General features: G+C 35.7%; 1 protein-coding gene across 5 annotated transcripts in view; it reads right to left on the reverse strand.

The window, feature by feature from the left end:
- PTPRK (protein tyrosine phosphatase receptor type K) overlaps positions 1-17,685 on the reverse strand; it is a 602,016-nt gene that overhangs the window by 40,674 nt on the left and 543,657 nt on the right. For 3 of the 5 annotated variants that reach the window (XM_043888551.1, XM_043888549.1, XM_043888553.1), the window contains exon 14: positions 3,753-3,891. In XM_043888551.1, the coding sequence (XP_043744486.1) occupies positions 3,753-3,891 (139 nt within the window). The remainder of the gene's footprint in view (positions 1-3,752; positions 3,892-17,685) is intronic. The other 2 variants (XM_043888552.1, XM_043888550.1) reach the window with 1 other exon arrangement.

Genomic DNA, 17,685 nt, shown 5'->3' on the forward strand with positions numbered 1-17,685 from the left:
AAAATGTGGAGAGAAGTTATCACAGTCAGACCTGACCTGATTTGCATTCTGTGAAGGCATTTTGAATGTTCTTCTATGAATACATCAGTTGGGTCATTTTGTTGGCTATAACAGTGTGGCTCAGGCAGTAAAGAATCCACCTGCAATGGGGGAGACCTGGGTTCGAGCCCTGGGTTGGGAAGATCCCCTGGAGGAGGGCAAGGCAACCCACTCCAGTATTCTTGCCTGGAGAATTCCATGGACAGAGGAGCCTGGCAGGCTACAGTCCATGGGGTTGCAAAGAGTCAGACACGACTGAGCAACTAAAGCACACACATGTAAAAATAGGTATTAGTGAATTGCAACCACTATCTCTACCAGATGAGTGAGATATCATATTGATAATGTACAGGTTTGACTTAAGTATGTAAATGATGCTTTGGGCTATAGACTATGCCTACTTATGGAAAATCGTAAATAAAAGTTAAAAGTAGCTGAACATACAGAAATACAATATCCCTTTTTAAAAAGATTAATAAAATAGGTTAATAGGTAAACTTTATAGCTTTAGAGTCCAGAAAAATATATTTTTTTGCAGTCATCAAAATTGCAAACATTCTGTTTTTTGGTTTGCTGTTTTTTTGAAAAGGGATACTGCATCTTTAACACATGTAAAGTCGTATATCACCCATTTTCTACTTACAGGTAGTAGGAGTAAGAATAGTAGCTCCTTCTGGCAAGCAAATCACAGACAGTGGAAAAAGAGAAGCAATGGTGAATGAAAAGCGTGACTCTGTCACATTCAATAAAGCAGAAAAATGTGCGTTAAAAAGTAAAATAAAATAAAATAAGATTCATGTTTTGTTTTTGTTTGGATTTCAATTTGCTCATGCATTGGTTAGATATCTTTCGCCATGCAATTAAACAGACATACGCAATAGAAAATAAAATTTAAAATACATAATTTGGAAAAATAACATGCTGACTTTTCTATAGCCAAAAAAAATTGAAAAATTAAATGGATTGTGTATTTTTAACATGCAGTTAAGCATAATATCATCCATTACCATCTAAATGTCATGACAGATGGAATAGCTGTGTATAGAACTTCTACACTAAATTGACTATTTTTCTTTAAATACAAAACGTAAAGATCTATTAGGTTAATACAGAATATATGCAGAATGACACCTTAATTTCTATAAATAAGTCATTATATCTTATTAATATACAGGTACATACATATATTATGTGAATATACATATGCACCATATAGTACAAATGCACAAAGGTGTTTCTACAGCAGATGTATGTGACCATGATATCATATACATTTACTGTACTGAAACATAATTTCAAATTTATGTTTGGAATTATTAATGCATTCATGCTGCAAATTTAAAATAATATATAACCAATGAAAAAATGGCATACATTTGGAAATAATTCAACAGTGATTAAATTAAAATGACTTTGCGTTTTGAAAGATGCAATATCCCTTTTCTTAGCCTAAAAACTTACTTTATATATACCCTTCACTGCAGAATTTTACTAAATTCCAAACCATTTCTTTATACAACAACCAAAAATACACAGAATTTTTTTCAACATGAGAAATATACCTACGTATATTACTCCTAGTGAGAGATAAAGTCTTGAGAAACTTAATTTCCCATAAAAGTAAAGATAATGCAAGGCTAAAATAATTTGCTTTTCCATTATTTTTATTATAAATTTGTATATTAGCATATCATATAGGGAGACTACATGATATACTAAAATTGATAACTTTGATCCTAACATTGTTATAATACCTATATCTTTGTGTATGTATAATAAACATATTTATGATTAGATCATATACAATATATGTGTGATATACTATGTATAACTAAAAGTTATTATGAAGTTTCTTAGATAAGTAAGGGATTCTTGGTTATATTATATAGAAGATAATATACCTAACCATGTAACTTTATGTACCTATAAAATTGCAACTTCTCTAGTCCTAGAAGTAGTGATGAGGAAAAGAGAAAAAAAAAAAGAAAAAAAACAAAATCCCTAGCATACTTTCTAGTAGAAGACAATCAATTAAAGCATAATTATGAAAACTCAAACATTAAACATTTTAATAGAGAGGCTCATCTATCCAACCATTTAAAATATGAACCAGGAAAAGAATTTGATGCATTAGGCAGTTTTAGAGAGTTGTCAGAGCATTTTAACCACACAGAAAAATCATGCTTAGAGATTGTTTTGATGTACTTTAAAAAATTTATGTTTCATTTTTGGTTATTTTTGAAACAGACAGCCACAGATTAGAAAGGCTACAACAAATGAGTGCTTTCAAATAATTAACCAATAAAACCAGTATTAACCCAATTTTAACTAAGACATAACCAGAGGCCATTTTCATGTTTTCATATCCAGCCTGAAGTAGCTGAAATACTTTTAACTCTAAAGCAAAGTTAACTCTCTAGAGTTTAGTTTAACTCTTGAATATAAATTTAAACTAAGTAGAAACATAAGATCTGAAAGTTGTATTCAATGATTTTATTGATCTTGATTGGCAAATTTATTAGTAAAGTGTTTAAACCTTCCTGTCTCAAATATGATATAATTTCCAACCACAGAGGTAGACAACAGCAAAAAGAGAAAGCGCTATTGGGGAAAGCACGTATGTAGCTAATTTAACACAAAACACTATAATGCATACCTAATGTTTCTAATGCAGATGTGTCTTCTCCAACATATATATCTCCAGGGGGTAATTGTAAAGAGGCAATACATTAAAATAAACTCTTATGGAATCATTAAACATGTAGTATGAGTCATCTATATTATTAATGATTTATTTTGAGTACAAATAACAATCATACTAGTATATTATATGATTTAGTATGAAGTAAGCAACATCTTTTATTATATTCAATATAATTAATGAATGAGAAATAAGTCTATACACCAATATTTTAGAACTATACTCAGCAAAGATTTTTTAGTAATCCTTCCAGATTGTAATATTGTTTAAAAGATACGATTGGAAGGATTGGAGAGTTCCATTAATTTCTAAAACAATGCCTTACAGATAATGATATTTTATAGAATAAGAAAAAGTTCAAATTATAAAAACTATATTCTTTGAAATGCTTTCTAGTAGAAGTATACCTTAATCTATCAAATATAATTCAATTTAAATTCCTGTAGGTCTTAATATCTTCATATAATTCCAGAAGATGGCGATATTGGTTGCTATAGTATAAAACACTAATGCTCAATTTAAAAATTTGGTTCTTCATATTAAAGTGCTAAAGTATTTAGTCAGTGAATATTAATGTACAACTTCATAAAATAATGTTCATATTTCTCATATCTTATTTGTAGTCAACATTTAGAAAAACAGTAAAAGTACAAAATAATTCAGACACCAAATATCATAATAAACTCTTATTTTGCCATGCGTAATAAAAAAAACTTCAAAATATAAGATATATGAATATCGCAAGCATTTGAGGAATTTAAATTCATACATTAATTTCAAGGTTAAATTGACAAAAGCATATTTCATATCCAAAATTAAACTGCAAATAACCAATTAGAATTTATTTTCCAAGCAGGGGAAATATACTTAGAAGCTGGCAATATTGTTAAAATTCAATTCTTGTTGTTTATTCTCATTTAAAAAGAGCTCAGGGAAACAAAAGAAGCGTCTGAAAACTGGTAACCGTGACACAAACGGTGAGTGAGTGGGACAGAACAAAATCAGGCCTTACCTCTTTTTCACAATTAATATGACTACGAGGAGGAGGAGGATGAACACCAGAATCCCAGCACTAATGCCTGCGATTTTCACCACTCTGTCAGTCTGCTTGGCTGGGTCTGGAATCACTTCTGGTTCTTCTGTTGCTGCTGCTAAATGAATCAAAAAAATAAATTACTGAAAGTAGCTAATTATCATAGAAAGGAAAATTATTCCCAGCTAAATATTACTACAGAAAGACAATTTATTTTATTTGAATAAAAGTAACTCGAAAATATAAATATGGTAGCATGCTAAACTCCAACATATTTAAGGTTAAGGGAAGTATTTTTTGAAGAGAGATGTTGTTAACATAAAAAAAGAAAGGGAATGGTGAACTATTTTCCTTCAAGTGTCCTTAAGAGTAAGGACACAGGATTTTTAGCCAAGAGTATGGTGGAGAGAGATGAGGTTGGATTTAGAGATTCATTTTTTTATCACTTCATTCAACAAGTACTTCTCTGCTCAAATGCAAGGTGCCATGCATGACCCTTTAAGGTAGTGTCAATGGCATTTATCTGGGATACAGAGGGTTATAGTGTAAGTGCTGGAGGTGTGCGTTTATGATATGATTTAAAAGATTTGAAATAAATCGCTGATTTGGAGGAAGACAAGAATAACCAATGGACAACAAATTTGTCAAGGAATATTTCACATCCTCTTAACAAATAAAATCCAGAATACAAACTTGAAAAACAGAACATTGAGAAGATGAAAGTTTTTTAAAAAATTCTTTCTATCTCCTCACTTTCTTTCTTTCTCAAAGCAACTACCATTCCTCACAAACAAAAACAGTCAATATTACAAATCTTGAACAAATCTACAAGCTCCAGTAAGCCTCTGAAGACATTTTTCTTTTATTTGCCTTGAAAACTGGCAAGGAAAACATTATTATCTACATTTTACAGATTAAAAAAAAAAACAAAACTGAGGCTTAGAGATACGGAATAAATTGTAAATTGCTCAAGAACAGAGACAAAATCTAACACATCTTCTAAAGCAGCATGTTTCCAGGCTCATGGCCCCTTCTTGCTAAGAATCAATGTGACAAGAGAACAGGTGATTCTTAGAATTACGCACATTTAGGAAACTGCTTAAAAGCAGCCATCACAGTGTCAAGAGATGCTGGCTGAATGAACAAACAAGGGGATCCCTAAATCTATCCTCAGACCTTTCTAGTGGATAATTAAATTCCCTTTCACAAAGTATCCATTTTTCTATATTCAATCCTTTCTTCTTTAGCTTTTCTCTCTTGGTTTCTACTTCCAACCTCTTCTTTCACTCCCAAACCCACACATTTAAATTTCTGCTCCAGTGTTTCAACTAGGCACAGTCTCCTCCCAAAGGGGACTGACACAGGTTGTTAACTTTTAATTTATCCAAGGAGGAAATGAAAAAGAACCAATAAATCCAGTATCAGTATCATTTCATAAAATGGCAATTTAAAGGTATATCAGTAGGAAACATGGTTTGAAGACAAGCGTTACAGGGAACACAATTAATTCTCCAAAGTAATTCACTATAACCGTCTTAACATATTATTTCCATAGGATAGGATAAAATTCCCCACGGACCAGTATAAGATAACTATAATTCTCAAGAAAGAAAAGCAAGCCTTCAGTTTGTTTCTTCATTAAGCAAGGGTGTTATGCTTTCTGACGACACTTGCCATATATCCAGGCTTCAGGGAATTTCCAATTTCAAATAGAGGTTCAGTTCAGTTCATTCACTCAATCGCTTCCGACTCTGAGACCCCCATGGACTGCAGCACGCCAGGCTTCCCTGTCCATCACCAGCTCCCAGAGCCTACTCAAACTCATGCCCATTGATTCAGTGATGCCATCCCACCATCTCATCCTCTGTCGTCCCCTTCTCCTGCCTTCAGTCTTTCACAGCATCAGGGGCTTTCCAGTGAGTCAATACTTTCTATCAGGTGGCCAAAGTATGGAGTTTCAGCTTCAGCATCAGTCCTTCCAATGAATATTCAGGACTGATTTCTGTCCAGGATTGACTGGTTTGAACTCCTTGCAGTCCAAGGGACTCTCAAGAGTCTTCTCCAACACCACAGTTTAAAAGCATCAATTCTTTGGCGCTCAGCTTTCTCTATAGTCCAATTCTCACATCTGTACATGACTATTAGAAAAACCATAGCTTTGAGTAGTGGACCTTTGTTGGCAAAGTAATGTCTCTGCTTTTTAATATGCCATCTAGATTGGCCATAGCTTTTTTCCCAAGGAGCAAGCGCCTTTTAATTTCATGGCTGCAGTCACCATCTGCAGTGATTTTGGAGCCTAAGAAAATAAAGTCTGTCACTGTTTCCATTTTTTTTCCCCATCTATTATCCATGAAGTTATGGGACTGGATGCCATGATCTTAGTTTTTTGAACGTTGAGTTTTAAGCCAGCTTTTTCACTTTCCTCTTTCACTTTCAACAAGAGGCTCTTCAGTTCCTTTTTGCTGTCTGCCATAAGGGTGGTGTCATTTGCGTATCTGAAGTTACTGATATTTCTCCTGGCAATCTGGATTCCAGCTTGTGCTTCATCAAGCCCAGCACTTGGGATGACGTTATCTGCATATAAGTTAAATAAGCAGGGTGACAACATACAGCTTTGGCGTACTCCTTTCCCAATTTGGAACCAGTCCTTTGTCCCATGTCTGGTTCTAACTGTTGCTTCTTGACCTGCATACAGATTTCTCAGGGGGCAGGTCAGGTGGTCTGGTATTCCCATCTTTTGAAGAATTTTCCACAGTTTGTTGTGATCCACACAGTCGAAGGCTTTGGTGTAGTCAATAAAACAGAAGTAGATCTTTTTCTGGAACTCTTGCTTTTTCTATGATCCAATGAATGTTGGTAATTTGATGTCTGGTACCCCTGCCTTTTCTAACTCCAGCTTGAACATCTGGAAGTTCACAGTTCACGTATTGTGAAGCCTGGCTTGGAGAATTTTGAGCATTACTTTGCTAGTGTGTGAGATGAGTGCAATTGTGCAGTAGTTTGAACATTGCTTGGCATTGCCTTTCTTTGGGATTGGAATGAAAATGGACCTTTTCCAGCCCTGTGATCACTCCTGAGTTTTCCAAGTTTGCTGGCATATGTGCAAAGTGCAACACTCTCACAGCATCATCTTTCAGGATTTGAAATAGCTCAGCTGGAATTCTATCACCTCCACTAGTTTTGTTCATAGTGATGCTTCCTAAGGCCACTTAACTTCGCATTCCAGGATGTCTGGCTCTAGGTGAGTGATCACACCACCATGATTATCTGGGTCATGAAGATCTTTTCTGTACAGTTCTGTGTACTCTTGCCACCTTTTCTTAATATCTTCTGCTTCTGTTAGGTCCATACCATTTCTGTCTTTTATTGTGCCCATCTTTGCATGAAATGTTCCCTTGGTATTTCTAATTTTCTTGAAGAGATCTCTAGTCTTCCCCCATTCTATTGTCTTCCTCTATTTCTTTGCATTGATCACTGAGGAAGGCTTTCTTATCTCTCCTTGCTATTCTTTGGAACTCTGCATTCAGATGGGTATTTCTTTCCTTTTCTCCTTTGCCTTTCACTTATCTTCTTTTCTCAGCTATTTGTAAGGCCTTCTCAGACAACCATTTTGCCTTGTTGCATTTCTCTTTCTTGGGGATGGTCTTGATCCCTGTCTCCTGTACAATGTCACAAACCTCCATCCATAGTTCTTCAGGCACTCTGTCTATCAGATCTAATCCCTTGAATCTATCTGTCACTGCCACTGTATAATCGTCAAGGGATTTCATTAAGGTCATACCTGAATGGTCTAGTGGTTTTCCCTACTTCAGTTTAAGTCTGAATTTTGCAATAAGGAATTCAGGATCTGAGTCACAGTCAGCTCCAGGTCTTGTTTTTTGCTGACTCTATAGAGCTTCTCCATCTTCAGCTGCAAAGAATATAATCAATCTGATTTCGGTATTGACCATCTGGTGATGTCCATGTGTAAAGTCATCTCTTGTGTTGTTGGAAGAGGGTGTTTGCTATGACCAGTGCATTCTCTTAGCAAAATTCTGTTAGCCTTTGCTCTGCTTAATTTTGTACTCCAAGGCCAAACTTGCCTGCTACTCCAGGTATCTCTTGACTTTCTACTTTTGCATTCCAGTCCCCTATGATGAAAAGGACACCTTTTTTGGTGTTAATTCTACAAGGTCTTGTAGGACATCACAGAACCGTTCAACTTCAGCTTCTTCAACATTAGCAGTAGGGGCATATACTCGCATTACTGTGATACTGAATGGTTTGCCTTGGAAATGAACAGAGATCATTCTGTCATTTTTGAGACTGCACCCAAGTACTGCATTTCAGACTCTTTTGTTGACTATGAGGGCTACTCCATTTCTTCTAAGGGATTCTTGCCCTCAGTAGTAGATATAATGGTCATCTGAATTAAATTCACCCATTCCAGTCCATTTTAGTTCACTGATTCCTAAAATGTCGATGTTCACTCTTGCCATCTCCTGTTGGACTACTTCCAATTTGCCTTGATTCATGGACCTAACATTCCAGGTTCCTATGCAATATTGTTCTTTACAGCTTTCCTTCCATCACCAGTCATATCCACAACTGGGTGTTGTTTGGTTTTGTTTCTCTCTCTTCATTCTTTCTAGAGTTGTTTCTCCACTCTTCTCCAGTAGCATATTGGGGACCTACTGACCTGGGGAGTTCATCTTTCAGTGTCCTATCTTTTTGCCTTTTCATACTGTTCATTGGGTTCCCAAGGCAAGAACACTGAAGTGGTTTGCCATTCCCTTCTCCAGTGGACCGCGTTTTGTCAGAACTGCCCACCATGACCTATCAGTCTGGGTTGGCCCTACACGGCACGGCTCATAGTTTCATTGAGTGAGACAAGGCTGTGGTCCATGTGATCAGTTTGGTAGTTTTCTCTGACTGTGGTTTTCATTCTGTCCTCTGATGGATAAGGATAAGAGGCTTATGGAAGATTTCTGATGGGAAACTGACTGTGGGGGAAACTGGGTCTTATTCTGATGTGTGGGGCCATGCTCAGTTAATCTTTAATCCAATTTTCTGTTGATGGTGGGCTGTGTTCCCTCCCTGTTGTTTGGTTTGAGGCCAAACTGTTGACCCTCACCTCCTGGAGACCCACAGGCAAGTCTGACTCAGATTGAATTGCTTACCACATTTCAAACTACATGTTATGGTTCAATTCATCAAAACATGCATTAAATATATTGGAGATCTCTTCTTTCCCAACAGCCATGTTAGGAATGCACACATATGTCACTGTGCATGTATGCTTAAATATATTTACATATTTATGTATGTATACATATATATTCAATAAAAGCAGGGGGAGTATATTTCAAAGTTGGATATAAAACTAAAAGGAATATATTTATTGTTTGCACTTGTCAAATTGGATTGGCTTGACACAGTTACTTCTTGAGATAGGGAGACAGAATGTTTGATGTAGAAATCTCTAGAAGAAACTTTAGGGCATGCAACAAATCATCATGATTCATGATTTAAAGCTTACTCTAATAAGGTTCTATGTTACACATGCCTTTCAGAGGGTAAGAATAATTCCTTTGTGATTTTCTGCCCTAACTCCCAGAATTAATCTTTTTGCAATGCTTTGGAAGATTATTTCTTGTTTAATGAGGTAAATCTATTTTTAATACAGCATTTTAATTCAATTAAACAAATGCTATTATGAGATAACTTTACAAGGATATTATGCTTTAAGTAGCATATGTTATGTTTCATAAGAATCTTCAGAACTACTAGGATCATCCAAAAGTAGACAGCTCTCACCGTATACACAGTATGAATAGCCAGCCTTAATACTAACTGTGATTAGTAATTATATAGCAACAGGGACATGCAGGTGATGGCTAAACAATTTCAAATACAGAAGATGGAGAAGTTTTAGAAGTCTCATTTAATAACACTGATTTGCTCCTGAGTTAATTTAAACATATTTCCAGAAATGAAAAGTCAAATCTAAAAGTAAACTGGCCAAAGATAGTGAAACTCTGCAGGTGTATTCAGTCTGCAAAGTAGTGAAACATTTATAATTTATTATGTAAAACAGTGTTACTACTTTAAGGTCATAGGATATATGTCCTTATAAAACACTGGACTTCAATTAATATTTACCAAGTAGTTAAAAAAAAAAATAAAACAAAGCTTCTTCATCTGAGTCAGGTAAGACTGCTTGTTTGTCATGATTACAAGTCCTGTGCAAAAGAGCTGTTTGTCAATGCTTCAAATCAGTATAAATCTTGAGTGGAGAAGGCTAATCAAATTCTTCAGGAACATACGATTTGGTGGTTGTTTTCCATTGATTGTGAATCCTCCTCAAAGTCTTTAGTTATGACTTATTATTACCAACAGCATTTTTTATTAAATGTCTGCATAAATTTATTACATTATATACCTTAATCACATGCATTTCTCCAAGTTTCTGCCCTACTAAACCAAGGAACATAAATATTCTATTTAAAATCATTCAAGCTTAGAAGATTCATTAATGGAAACACAAGTAGTAGCCCCTAAGTGAGCATTTTCTATTTTCTTCAAAGAGAGCAAAAAGCTATTACAGTGACTGCACCCCTGAGCCCTGTTTATAATTTATGCACATACACAAAGGCAATGTGGAGCACCTTTTTCAGAAATGCTTTCCTTTGCCATAAATCTTTACCTTTTTTTATCTGCCAAAGAATATTCCAAGAGTCCCCAGTGTTCTGAAGCCAAGAGCAGCATAATTCTTTGGACAGCAGGAAAATAACTAAGGCAGTATTTTATGTTTATGGAACAAATTTATGAGATGCATTTTTGGGGGCAAAAATAGTTGAAGTAACTTTACTTAGGTAAAAAACATATAAATACCTAAAAAATACACACATTTAATTAAAAAGAAAATTACACAATAGCTGCAATCATACAAATACAATCCATCTTCATGATGGATTTTAGAAATAGAAGCCTCTAAGCACCATATATTAGGTGATCTCATAGTGTCTTTAGAGACACCATCATACTGCAAATGCTCCAGGTATTTCACTAATGCTTTCTCTCCTCTTCAGTTATAATCTGGAAAATTGTTCATACTTACTTCCCAATTATTGCTTATTACTTATAACCGGGCTGATGTCCCGCAGTGGCACCGATCCACCATCACCAACGTCTCTAACGACTGACTAGTTACTGAGTTCTATGTGTACTTATTTCACGCAACCTCCTGAGAGCATCTGACATTGCTGTCTACGCTGTTTTCTTCAAACACTCCTTCCTGGGGCTTCCACTATTTGATCATCTCCCAATTTTCCCATGAAGCAGGCTTTTTCTTTCCAGATCTCCATTGTGAGTCCCTCCCTCATTTCCTTTAGAAAATAGATGCTGCTTTGAGTTCCTCAGTGACAACCTGAACGTCCTGACTCAGGTTTCCATACTTTTGACTTGGTGACTTCATCTACTTCTATCACTTCAATTGCTATCCATGCTGATCACTCTCAGATCAATATACAGTAGCCCCCTCCTTCCAGTTCAGTTTCACTTTCTACTGTTTCAGTTACCTGTAGCACACTGTCAGCTAAAAATATTAAATGGAAAACTCCAGAAAGAAATGATTGGCAACATACTGAGTAGCATGATGAAATTTTGCACCATCCCAATCCATCCCACTCAGAAACCCTAACCATCACATCATCAGCTCCTGACACCCAACCATCAGCTTCATCATGGCTGCATGATTCAGGATCATTCTAAGCAGATGATCCTCCTTCTGACACATCACTGGAAGGTCAATAGTAGCCTAATGATAAGACACAATGTTTATGTCATTTATCTTGCTTCATCTTATCAAGCAGGCATTTTATCACCTCATATCACTGCAAGAAGGGTATATGCAATAACATATTTTGAGAGAGAGTTATATACCACATTCACATATCTCTAACCAAGGACTCCAATCTGAGCTCCTGACTCATGTAGTCATTGGATTCTTTTATACGTCTGCATTCAATGTAGGAAAGTCACTTTCAACACACCGTATCCCAATCTGAACTCGGTTCCTCCCCTAGTGTATCTACCCTTTCAGAAAATGACACAACTTTCTAAACAGTGTTCAAACAGAAAGCTGAGCATCATTCTTGAATGTTCCTCTCTCTCCTTACATCTAGGGTTAACATAAAATTTATCATCCAAACTGGAATGCATTTGAAAGTGAAGGGGAATACTCAATAATTATGACAGAACAAAAGGCAAACACTGGAATTGTCCTGGGTAAACTGGAATACATGAACACTTGACTTTTCTTCCCCTGATACAATTAACTGCAAAGTACTACTACTTAAGTATCTCCTGTCCCAGGCGCTCAGGGCCGGTGCACTGGGATGACCCTGAGGGATGGGATGGGGGTTCAGGATGGGGGACACATGTACACCCATGGCTGATTCATGTCAATGTCTGGCAAAAACCACTACAATACTGTAAAGTAATTAGCCTCCAATTAAAGTAAATCAATTAATTTTTTTAAAAAGTATCTCCTGTCTCTACTTTCTCCATCCCCACTGCTGCTACTTAACTCTGGTCAACATCATCCTTTAACCAGATTACATGGAAGCCACGTGTTTTACCCCCCGGCTGCATTTTCTGCCTAATCCACATGAAAACCCACACCGCAGCACAAAGTCTAAGACCGCCACTGTGTCACGTCACTCCTCTAGCTAGAGCTCTCCAAGGCTTCCCACTGTGGTTAAGTCCGTGAAAGCAGGGACCATGTGTTATTCTGCTTACCACCATATTTCTAATAGGACCTGGAAAGGTGTAATAGTACAAAATATTGGTTGAATAAATAAAAGAATAAAACTAAACTTGCCTATGGTTGATTATAATGATACAAAGAAAATCAGCTGTCTTAAAAAAAACACAAGGATATATATGACCAGGCATATATGTTGTTTTTTTTTTTTTTGTGGGGGTGGTTTTTGAGTATTGGCATAAGATGAACTTCTTATATAGTTTTTAGGAATAGTAAGTGACATAATGGGGCTTCCCAGGTGTGCTAGTGGTAAAGAATTCACTTGCCAGTGCAGGAGACACAAGAGATGCAGGTTTGATCCCCGGGTTAGGAAGATCTCCTGAAACAGGAAATGGCAACCCACTCCAGTATTCTTGCTTGGAAAATTCTATGGCCAGAGAAGACTGGTGTCCATGGTGTCACAGAGTTGGAGGTGACTGAGCATTCACACACACAAATCATAATGATGGGGAAAGTGTTTTTTTATAAACTGAAGCACGTATAGTGGAAAGTAGAAGTATTAATACATTCTGCTGCTTTGGATGGAGACAGCTTAGATATTAGCCCTTTGGGGCTATCATATAAAAATTAAAAGTTACGAATAGGGGAACTGATATTACTGAAAAACAGTTTTAAAAAAATCTTAGCAGACTATTGTATAAATATATAATGATGAGTTTTGTAAAGTACATGTTATTAATTAAATAGTCTGCCACAGTGGACGGCTAAGCCTTAAGGGCATCTTGAAGTATGCATTATTTAACTCAGTGATCCTTTGAAGTCACTTGCTTCATCATGTCATATGATTTTATGAAACTTGTCTAGTCTTAGATTATTGATTAAAAAACAGGGTCTATCAGAGTTTTATATCGGTGAAAAGTGAAAATAGCTATATGTCACACCTTTTTTTTTTAAATGAAAACAAGAATATAGTTTTGTTTTTGTTTAATAAAGATATGGACATTATCTCAAAATTTCTGATGTGGAAAATAACAGTGAAGAAGTCTATGGAGGCTTTAAACAACTATGATATAGAAGTATAGATTAATATTACAAATATTTTAAATTAATTTCACACTGCTTAAGGCATCTCTTTGTAGTCTTAGAGTCTCTAAATTTGTTTTTAAACCCATAGTTCAAAATGTTACATAAAATCCTGAAGAAATAATATAAATACTTTTTGTAAAAGCAAAAGAAATAAGTAATACATTTCAGAAATGTACTTAAGGGTCAAAAACCATGTAAAAATATTTTTAGTTCTATTATTTTTTACTTCATAGTATTTAATGAAGGGCAAATTTAATTTTGCCTATGGATTTTTCATTAAATTCCCATCTCAATTTAATCAATTCAGTAAAATACAGATTTAGGTGGTCTCTTACTTCTTAAACACAATTGAGTCTGTCTACTATGTTACCTCTGAAATCTGTCATTAATTCTTGATCGCATCTTCTCCCTAACTCAGATCAAGACCCAGTCACCTTGCTTTTTCACTAAGCCTTTCTGCTTCTCACGTAGGCCTCCTCAGATTTATCCTCTACATTGCCACCAGAATGAGTTTTTGAAAATGCAAAGGTGATTAAATGAGTCCTTTAACTGTTTTCTATTTAAGAGGAGTGGCAGAAGTTCTTGGTATGACATATAAGGCCTTTCAAAACAAAGCTCTAATCAACCTTTTTTATCTCATCTGCTGACAATTACTTTAGGGTATCTTACACCAGAATCAATTAAAAGCTTCAGCCACTCCTCAAATACTCAAAATATTCCTTGATCTACTCCAGAGGCTGGCAAACTGTGGCCCTATAGATTGCATCCAGCAGATTTTGACTGTAACTACTACATGATTGCAAATATTCAACTTTATAAGATAATGCCAAATTGTTACCAATTTAACATACTCACAGCAGTGTTTATAACCCTGTTGAAATTACATCTTAACACTTTGTATTATCAGACTTTTGTACTTTTCACCAATTTAGGGCTAGAAAATGATATCTATTATGCCTTTGAATACTAAAATCATCTTTGAGATACTTATTTGAAGTATTTATACCTATTTCTTTTCTGAAATGCTTAGTGTGCAACTTTGACCCATTTTTTTTCCATTTGGTTTTTATCTTTTTCTTATTGATTTACAGTAATATTTTATGTGTATATACTAATTCCTTGCTAGTTATATGTGCTGCAAATACCTTCCATTGGGTGCTGTTTCTTTCAGCTTATATATAGAATAGCTTGATCAACAGCAGTTCTTAATTTTAATGAAGTCAAATATTTAATCACTTATTTGAATAAAAACAATCTCTTCTTTTTTCCTCTAAAAGTTTTAAAACTGTGCACTTAATATTTTACCCTGGATCTATATGGAATTGCTTTCTGAGTATAGTATACAGTAGGAAGGTATTTCAGACCTCTCCACCTTACATAAACATCCAGTTTCTGTGGACAACTTTTCAATTGATCCAATGATCTACAAAACCACTTAATGCAGGAATTCAGTTTCCAGATTTTCCATTATTTCCCAAAAAGAAATGCTCTGTTCTGATATAACATGGTTTTAGGCTACTATAGCTCTATAATACGTTATAATATATCACGGGCATGTTTCCATGTGTAGTCCTCTCCTTCTGAAGTATCTTGGCTGGTCTTTATATTTTGCTATGGATAACTCCTTCAGATTAAACTTTGGCTGATAAGTGATCCCCTCACTTCTGTCAAAGCTGCTGTCAAAGTAATCTAGCCAAAGAGTTATTTCTAAATTTCGAAACTGTGGAAAAGTTCCATTTGATCTTTTGCAAATGGTTCTTTGTTTAGTTACTCTTGATAGCATCTTACTAATCTTTGTGATTTGCATTTGTTTCTTTAAATATTTTGTACACAGCTCTTAGTTCTTTCGTATTCTGTACCCAACAACCCAATCCCTGCAGTCCTTTGGGAATTATTAAGATCTGCTTTTTTTTTTTGCTATACTTCACAGTGAATTACTTTCATGAATGATCGGTGACCTTTGATTGTGAGTTAATTGCTTTAGGTTAGTCTGTGAGAATGCTTCAGACCTAGATTGATCATGCTTTCACCTAAAAAAGAGAACCTGCATCAGCTTCTGCCAGTAATCATGAGGTGGCAGAGGACATGGACTGCCTCTGCATCCCTTAAGAGTGTTATTGTTATAAAAATATGGATCTGGGTTTCAGTCCCAGCTCTGCTGCTCACTAGCTGGGTAAACTTGAGGAAGTTATTTAACCACAGCTTTCCTCAGTTTTCTTATCAGTAAAAAAAGAAATGATAAAGATACCTAGGTTCCAGGTTGAAGGAAAGATACATCTGCTAAAAATACATAAAGTCCTTAGGACAAAACTTGGTATATAAGGCCTCAGTAAGTGTAATACTTACATAAATGATAATTAAATTCAGAGAACTCTTTACAAATCTAGATTTTTAAACCATAGCTAGTATGTGTTCAAATAAAGAACATCAAATCAAGAGAAGTCTAATTACAAATATAAAAAAAGGAGTAAAGTTGGAGATATAAAAATACCAATAAATTGGCAGTCAGATAAAATTCTTTCTAGAAAAAGCAGTCATGAGGAGATACATGAATGAATGGAATCTTATATCCATGAAGAAGGAATGTGTTTCCTTCCTTTAATAAATAATTAACTGTTGTTCCTGGCATGTTCCTGAAACAATTCCAGCCTCTGAACATTCATCCGGGCTTCCTCGGTGGTCCAGTGGTAAAGAATCTGCCTGCAATGCAGGAGATGCACAGGAGACATGGGTTTGAGCCCTGGGTTGAGAAGATCGCCTGGAGAAGGAAATGGCAACCCCCTCCAGTATTCTTGCCTGGAAAATCCCATGGACAGAGGAGCCTGGCAGGTTAATAGTCCATGGGGTCACAGAGTCAGACATGACGACACACACACAAACATTCATCACTGAATAAGACAGATAATATCTCTGCTCTCATGCGTTTACATCCATGTTGTGAAGATGTAAGATATAAATAAATAAGCATCATCTGATAGTGAGAAGTTCTACACTGAGAATTGAAACAGGGGATGAGACAGAAGACCACAGTGATCTCTTTAGATTCAAAGGTGAAGGAAGATTTCTCTGAACAACCTAGAGGTAGACAGTGTGGCTTTTCACTGAGAAAAGGAGTGTATCTTATCAGTAGCAAAATGTATCAAATGCCTTATCTAGAAAGTGAAAGTGTTAGTCATTCAGTCATGTCTGACTCCGTGATCCCATAGATTGTAGCCCACCAGGCTCCTCTGTTCATGGTATTCTCCAAACAAGAATGCTGGAGTAGGCTGCCATTTCCTTCTCCAGGGCATCTTCCTGACCCAATGATTGAAACTGAGATTCCTGCATAGCAGGCAGATTCTTTACCATCTGAACCACCAGGGAAGCCCTGCCTTGTCTATCAACTAGGTAATAAATGGGGTTCAGAGATTACAGAGCTATCTCTTTAAACCTCAAGTTTTCTTTAAACCTCAAGTAATAAAGGTGATCAGAGAACAAAAACAGAGTGAATTAAAAATAACTTACTTCAGGAAGTAAAAAAATAAGAAGGCAAATAATATAAAGCTATGGCCCTGGGGAATAATAAGAAAGACCACATTTATACCAAAAGTACAGGAAGTGGAAAGTCAAGTGTAAAATAAGGAACTACATTTTCTACATACTGATTATTACCTGTGGGACATTCAAGTAGTAGTTCCCTATTAAGAGTAAAGTAGACTGAGCTAAGTATTAGTGAGAAATAAGAAAAATACATTAAACAGACAATGCTGGATCATGTATCCACACACAGAGTTTACAGCAAAGTAGGCTAAAGAACTAAAATCTGAACCTTAATGTGAAATGTTTACAAAGTGATAATGTGAATATCTGGAGTTGTTGGGGGAAATAGCTTCATGATAATGTCAGTGATATTTTTCCTCCTATAAACTACAAGATAAGGAAAGTCTCTTCTTCAGGGGAAAAAAAATGGAATATTAAAATCCAGGCATTGCATTTAATTAAAAGGCAAATGCACTTGACATTTTTGTTGGCACGGAACTCAAAATGCCAGATCTGGGCCAGTCATCCAAATATGCCAGTTACAACACAAACAGCACACAC

The sequence above is a fragment of the Cervus elaphus genome, chromosome 26, assembly GCF_910594005.1.
Source record: "Cervus elaphus chromosome 26, mCerEla1.1, whole genome shotgun sequence".
Lineage (NCBI taxonomy): Eukaryota > Metazoa > Chordata > Mammalia > Artiodactyla > Cervidae > Cervus > Cervus elaphus.